The sequence below is a fragment of the Schistocerca serialis genome, chromosome 12, assembly GCF_023864345.2.
Source record: "Schistocerca serialis cubense isolate TAMUIC-IGC-003099 chromosome 12, iqSchSeri2.2, whole genome shotgun sequence".
Classification (NCBI taxonomy): domain Eukaryota; kingdom Metazoa; phylum Arthropoda; class Insecta; order Orthoptera; family Acrididae; genus Schistocerca; species Schistocerca serialis.
Genome location: NC_064649.1, coordinates 118,456,014 through 118,463,216, shown reverse-complemented (window position 1 = coordinate 118,463,216; position 7,203 = coordinate 118,456,014). Strand labels below are relative to the sequence as shown.

The following is a 7,203-nucleotide window of genomic DNA, read 5'->3' as shown; positions in this document are numbered from 1 at the left end:
ATTTCAAATATACCCTTTATGTTACATACTCTGCATACCACGAATGCATGACAGGTTATGTCCCATTGCAACAGTTATTAGGGCTCATCATTCAATTGACAGTGCAGAAAAAATGCTACTGTAGCCTAATCTTGTCCTCAATACCTAAACAAGAGATACATGGCCAGTTTTATTCCCACAATCATTCAAAGCCAGTCTCCAAAACTACAAGTAGACTTTTCAAATGTCCCAGTTTCTTCAGCACCTCTGCAACACATTCCCATGGGAGAAAAAAACCCAACTCATGCTGCCCTTATCTGTATTTGTTTAATAATATCTAAGTCCTATACAATGTGGATCCCCGTAAACAAAAAATTTTAGAATGGGTTAATGTCAATGCAGGCAATGTTTTTGCGGATTGCAATTCTCCAGTATTTTACCTCTTGCTTTACCCAAAACCACTTATTCCATTTAATATTCTTACAAAATTGCACACAACTTAAGTTTGCCAATTCCAACTAACAATCAATGTGTTCTTTGTAAAGTAATTTTACAAATCTGAAAATTTTAAGCATGTTACCTAGCTTTGCACCACTTTGAATTCTTATGGTATGAAATATTCAAGCAGCTTCTTCTGGACAGATAGTGTTAGGGCTGCAGGGAAACTGTCTTATCTCTCACATTACTATCAATACTTGTTTAGACTTAAATCTTTATGGACAATGTTTCCAATTATGCAACTGCAACACCCTCAAATGTTTGAACACATTCCTACGTGAATGCACTATATATCAAATACTCTTCCCAAAGAAAAAACCTGATACTGTTACTGTCATAATCCTGAATTTTCCAGTACTGTTAATACTAAAATGTAGTTGCAAATAATACAATCTCAGAAACACTCATTTCTGCAACTAACCATATGAAAAGTTTACAGAATAATCACAAACTAACATTTGCACCACTCACTGAAAATACTAAACCTCTCACACCCTAATGGATACTGCAATTTTTTTTTAATGAGACAGTAAAAGGTTGAAGTCTTAAATTACTCTCAATCTTATGTGAAATCGAAATTTGGGTCTCTGAAGTTTCATTTTCAAACTTACCTCAGGTTAATTAAGTACATATCCTTCCTCAAAAGCGTAGCACCAAGTTCACACCTCACCTCTGCACTACAGTAACACACTGGAGTGACATTTCTTCCTTGCTACAATTGTCCTGGGGCAACTAGCCACCCAACACCCAACTTCAATATTTGTTCACTACAAAATTTAATACTGTACTACTTACTACTGTAGAGGTACCAAGTTACCTCTGCTTGTATACTGCAAAAATTTGATTAGATGACTAAGTAAATATTTGTGGACATAAGTCTACTTGCTTCCAAGTGACAAGTGCAACAAAGTAATACATGAAGCATCAAATCTAAGTTTCCACAGAACTTAACATTTACACTTCAACCTGGAATGCTCAACTATTCAGCACCATTACAAAATAAACTTTCACAATTTTACTTTCAGTGTGCCATGAATCTTTCTCACACACACTTAACATTAGTCAGCAAGTATCACTGCATTTTCCATAGTTTGGTGTAAATATTCCAACTATTCAGCTTTATCAGTACATCTATTTACTTATCAAGTTCATTACTTATGGAGCAAATACAATATTACCAAACTCATTTCACTTTAACTGCCTTTACTGAGAACATGTTTTCCAGCCAACTTATATTTTGCTACACACTGCATCAGCCTCACACCAGCTAGCACCACTGCAGTAGCCCTTATTGTTGCAATTTTGTCTCAGGAATGTCAATAGGTTAAAGAAAGAACACAATTTTATTAGAAAAAGTTTATTTAGAACATAGGAAAATTATAATACATAAATGCATTTCACATGGCCTATTGTGTTGGAAAGTACAAAAATGGGGGCTTTTTAAAATTAAAGATATACAGTCACCAGCAACTGACCTTTTATGCAGGTGAGCCCTTGGTTCAGGATACCAAAAACTCACTTGAATGTCTTCCAAACATCCAAAAACTCGGATCCAAAAAGAAACGGAGGGGAAGAGAGAGAACAAAGAAACCAGTAATTAGTGACACGTTGGGATTACAGATCTTTGTACTCACTAATTATTTACTGCATGAAGTTCTAAGCATACAGATCAATTCCTCATTCACTTAACTTTCAATGCAATATACTAAAACTGCTTTTATATGATAAAATGGCAAGAACTACAATAAATTAGTGAGGGTACCTTTGAACACCTACAAGCCTGCAGTTTCGCACTTACGATTTGGTCCCTCAAAAGAAAACTGGATTCCTTCTCACAAAGACTAAGGTGTATGACCACTTAAAACCTATACAAAATGTGAGAGCCAGCTAAATAAATACAATGACCTATAAAAGTTCATACAACTGGTTTCTCGGCATTATCAATCAGATACTGGACAAAAAGTTAACTTTCCAAAACATTTGTACTCATTCCTCAAAACTACAGGCATTTTTGATCATAATTTGTAAATGGTTTATATTTTCAGGCCAAGATTTCCAGAACTGTATCTGACAACTATTGAGCAACTACAATAAAATTACACATCTTAAAAAGTCGAAGATAATTACACAAGACATAGGATGTAGACTACTTCACTAACTGATAATGGTGTCAAGGGTGAGATTGTTTAAAATGGAATGACTGATGATGCAGTACACACGATTGCTCTAGCAACGAACTGATCCATGTCCTGTTCTGCTCATTTGCTCTTCTGTCTCTGCTCAAGGTTAAACCTGCCTGCCTGCCTCTCCTGTGCTCTGACTTTGCCTGTCTCCTACATCTGACAGCCTCAGCTACTTATAGCGAAGTATCAGAAATAGGCGACACCTGAATAAACAAGGTTCAGAGAGAAAACAAAATGCATAAAACATTAGTTAACATCTCACAAAATATTATCCACTATCTACCTAAACAAGTTTATCACATAATCCTAACCATCAAGGTACTAATACTCTACCAAAAGACAGCATAAATATTAATTACCTCCAAATTCTCGAAGGGATTTTTGTCTTAAGGACTTACACCATATTCCTAAACACTGAAAGAGCTATAACTTCAATCACAATTAGATCCATAATGATAAATTTCCAAATGAAACCAATCTAATACATTTTCCACTCAAAGTGGCTACAACCTCAGGCACAATGTTACTAATACTAGCTTTCATTAAGAACAAAAAAGATTAATGATGGAGAAGACTATCCAGGAATTAAGTCAGCCAGGACCTCAACTCCAGGGGGACAGGACATGTCATCTGTCCTACTGTGGGCATTTCATTCATCAGAACTTTCCTATCACCTGAATAGCCCAGTTTCTATTACTCTGCCTAAACTGCTGCATAAATTACTTTGAAAGCTAGCAGCATTTTCTGTTCCTGAATATGCCAGAGCTTGCTGCCACCAAGTTCAGCTGAATATATTGTATATTCAAGTGCACTTTTGACTTTCCAATGCAAGTAAACTGCATATCTAAAAAATTCTGCAATGTTCAATTTTTTTAGGCTAAGTGCACTAACAGTGTACTGCAGCTCTTCTGTTGTGGTAGCTGTCATCACTTTGTTCACTGAATCACGTGACAGTATACAGTAGCTAATCACTATTTTTCAAAATACCTATATTTCGGAGTTTGTGGTCAATCTGAGACCACATACAGCTTAAGTAATCACAAGTGAAACAAAACCATTTACCATCATAGGAAATTATGAACAAGCAATACAACTTGCTACCCTCAACCAACTCAAGTCTTATTTCCACATTAATATGAAAGACTTAGCACAAACAGGAAAAGCATAGTACACATTTACTGCACTTCAACCTAAATTTATTCTGTATTAATCATTTATCTTAATCATGTCTACATACGTGTTTTAGTCCCTAATCATTGAATAACCGAAAGTATTTTGTGCAATTTCACTACTTTCCCAAAAAAGACTCAACTAGACATTCTGTATCTTAAACCTCTATGAAATGCCTGCCTAACAGTTTCCTAAATGTTACTCAACATTTCAAGATTGTATGCATAATATTGACAAATTTAAATGTACTACAAGAATTACATACCTGCACAGGGAGGAAAGGAGTGCCACAGCACTTAATACCTGCGGCCACCACCAGAACCGTAACCGCCACCTCCACCACCTGAAATGCAATAAAATTTTTGCAAATTGCTTGATCACCCTGCAACAAACAGCAAAATCCTCTTTAAAAGCTCACCTCGAGATCCTCTATCAGAGTATGGAGCAGACCGGCTTCCACCATAACCACTAGAACCACGAACTGCACCTCCTCCATAGCTTTGCTTGTAGCCGCCACCAAATCCGTCAGACTGTGGTCCACTATTGTAACCATCATTGGACCATCCACCACTGCGTCCACCGCCACCGCCGTACCTGTCACCCCCTCCCATTCCACCACCCCCACCCCACCTATCTCCACCACCCATACCGCCACCACCACCTCCCCATCGGTCACCGCCACCACCACGGCCATTCTCCCATGGATCAGCACCTGAAAATAAATCAAGGTTATAAACAATATAAAGACTAGAATTAAAACATAACAGAAGCATGAAGACTGATGCAGCAATTACTAACCTCCCCAGCCACCACCTCCACCGCCACCAGCACTTCCACCCCAGTCACCACGTCCTCCGCCCCAGCCACCACCTGCACCACCACCAACCCCACCTCTGCCTCCACCTCCACGGCCTCCTGGAGCATCACCTTTGGGTAAGGCTTTTTTGACATCTATGTGCTTCCCACGGATCTGGTGATTGCGACTCACTGGAAGAATTAGAACTCAAGATTACAACAGGTCAACTTCCACACCAATTCTGAGTTTAGTAACAAATTGCAAGCCACAGCAAAAAACTTTGGTACATCAAAATGCAAAGTTCTGATACACAAAAAAAATGAGCTATTGAACATATTTGATGCCTCAGAAGTTCAGGTAAGTACTGAATAGCCCACAAGGCTCAGTGCTCTAATTGAAAATTAAAGGAATCTCATTTAAAAAATTTCGTCTGCAAATTAACAAAAAAGTTAAGTAACTCAGCAACACATGATAAATTTTACACTTTGCACTACAATAAGTATAAAATAATTCCATCACACTACCAAAAATACATACACAGCTATTTTAAACGCCATAAAGATAAGTGGATACTTACAACATATTTTGTCAACTGGATCATAATCGTCAAATTCTACGAAAGCGAAGCCACGCTTCTTGCGAGTCTCCTTGTCAACGACGATTGCAGCAGAGACGACAGTGCCATACTGTTTGAAATAATCGCGCAGATCGTTTTCTTCCATCTCTTCCTTAATTCCACCAACAAATAGCTTTTTCACAGTCGCTCCCGCTTCTGGCCTACCAATCTCCGTGCGAGGAACAGCTCTTTTCGGCTCCACAACACGACCATCAACTTTGTGTGGGCGAGCATTCTGAGCATCATCCACCATATGTGCTCTGGAGTAAGTTATGAACCCAAACCCTCTCGACCTGCAAGACATGAAGAGCTATTAACATTTCCTTAATAAAGTAATTTTATCATGCGTTAAACTTAAGCTGTTTTACGCACCTCTTCGTTTTAGGGTCCTTCATAACCACCACATCAACTATTTCACCCCATTGTTCAAAATGTTGCTTTAGGGACTCGTCAGTTGTTCTATAGTCCAATCCACCAATAAATAGTTTTCTAACATGCTCTGGCTCACCGTGATCATTCTGTAGGAAGGAAATTCAATTAGTATCATCACACTTTCTAACTAATAACTTAATTATAATTTATACTATTATTTAAAGCCTTGACCGGGTCCGTGAGCGAGTTCCTAGCTCACAACCAAACCTATGGCTTTACATTTATTTTCTTCCAGGCAACAACCAGAGCTGCTATAGTTAACAGCGCGGTGCTGAATGGAAGGCAAAATGGCGACCACTCGTTTCCACGTATCCATGTTATATCACGCGTTAAACACCCGCTCACTATAACAAAACTGTAGGCCTTTCCGACATACGGAAATCATGGAATATTACCATGTATAGAAACAGTATAAAATTGATTAATGTAACTGGAAGTACAGAGGTGGTCAACTCCTTCCGCCATTAATGGCGCTGAGAACTACACGTTACATATATTAACTTATCACAAAATTGACAACAAAAAGTGAAAAAATTAATCTTCCAACGCGTAATGCGCGATATTTTACACACACACACACACACACACACACACACTTTCAGAACACGTAAACTTGCCTCACCAAAGGACGTCGTACTGCAATTAACACAATCACAAGAAAAGTATTGTAAACATTTAAAAATTCTAACCATTAGGACAGTTATTAACTTTCAAAAAGTTCCAAATGATTTTAGAACACGTTAAACCAACTTCCGTTGCGTCCATTGACCAGTTAGGATCGATGAACTCTTATCCAAGTATTTACAGTCAGAATTAAAAATAATTGAGTATTTTCTCACCTCACGATCCATATTCACCATCTTGAATGAATTTTTCTTTACTGGGACAACTTCTACCTACAAATTCCCACAGTACAAGTTTCCCTACTTCCCTAACGACGCTACTCCTGCCGCTTCAAAATGGAGAAGAAGGAACTGACGCTTTGCACGCTAGGTATAGCAGTAACTACGTAACTCAAAAGCGAACTCAAATATATGCGTTCGCTGACTTCTGTAATTTTCACACAATATTCACCACAAAAGAATATGTTTAAGAAAATATATGTTATTAAATCCATAAACTTTTGACGTATTCTGCAACAATTACTTTGACAAGAAATTAAATGACTAGTGTACCGGGCGGTTTCCTTCCCCCGCCACCCCCACTCGGCCAAAACCCATAAAAATCGAAACAACGAAAATTTTCTCACCTCAACAATTCAAATATATTTTACTATATTTCACATTATATGAATATTGTCCTCAAATTTAAAATGAGATATATATTGCAGCACTGGTACCATATATTTTTTCAGTTATTTATTTACAATATAATGACTACCCATTACATGTTCAGAATTTCTCAACGAGATAATTAATATATGTAATACTTCTGAAGTAATGAATTGTGTGAATAAAAATATTTAATACCTGTCACGTTTCAATCGCATGCACTTCCGACTATTATCGATAAAGAACTCGCTTCTGCTT

The 7,203-nt window shown here is 37.6% G+C and overlaps 1 protein-coding gene across 1 annotated transcript; it reads right to left on the bottom strand.

Moving 5' to 3' along the window:
• Window positions 1-1,818: 1,818 nt before the first annotated feature.
• LOC126428219 (heterogeneous nuclear ribonucleoprotein A1, A2/B1 homolog) lies at window positions 1,819-6,663 on the bottom strand. Its single transcript, XM_050090137.1, has 7 exons — window positions 6,514-6,663; window positions 5,615-5,760; window positions 5,204-5,535; window positions 4,629-4,817; window positions 4,249-4,542; window positions 4,096-4,173; window positions 1,819-2,863 (listed from the first exon to the last, which is right to left on the bottom strand). Exons 1-6 carry the CDS (start codon window positions 6,532-6,534, stop codon window positions 4,127-4,129), a joined length of 1,029 nt encoding a protein of 342 aa, XP_049946094.1. The 5' UTR covers window positions 6,535-6,663; the 3' UTR covers window positions 1,819-2,863; window positions 4,096-4,126.
• Window positions 6,664-7,203: the final 540 nt, after the last annotated feature.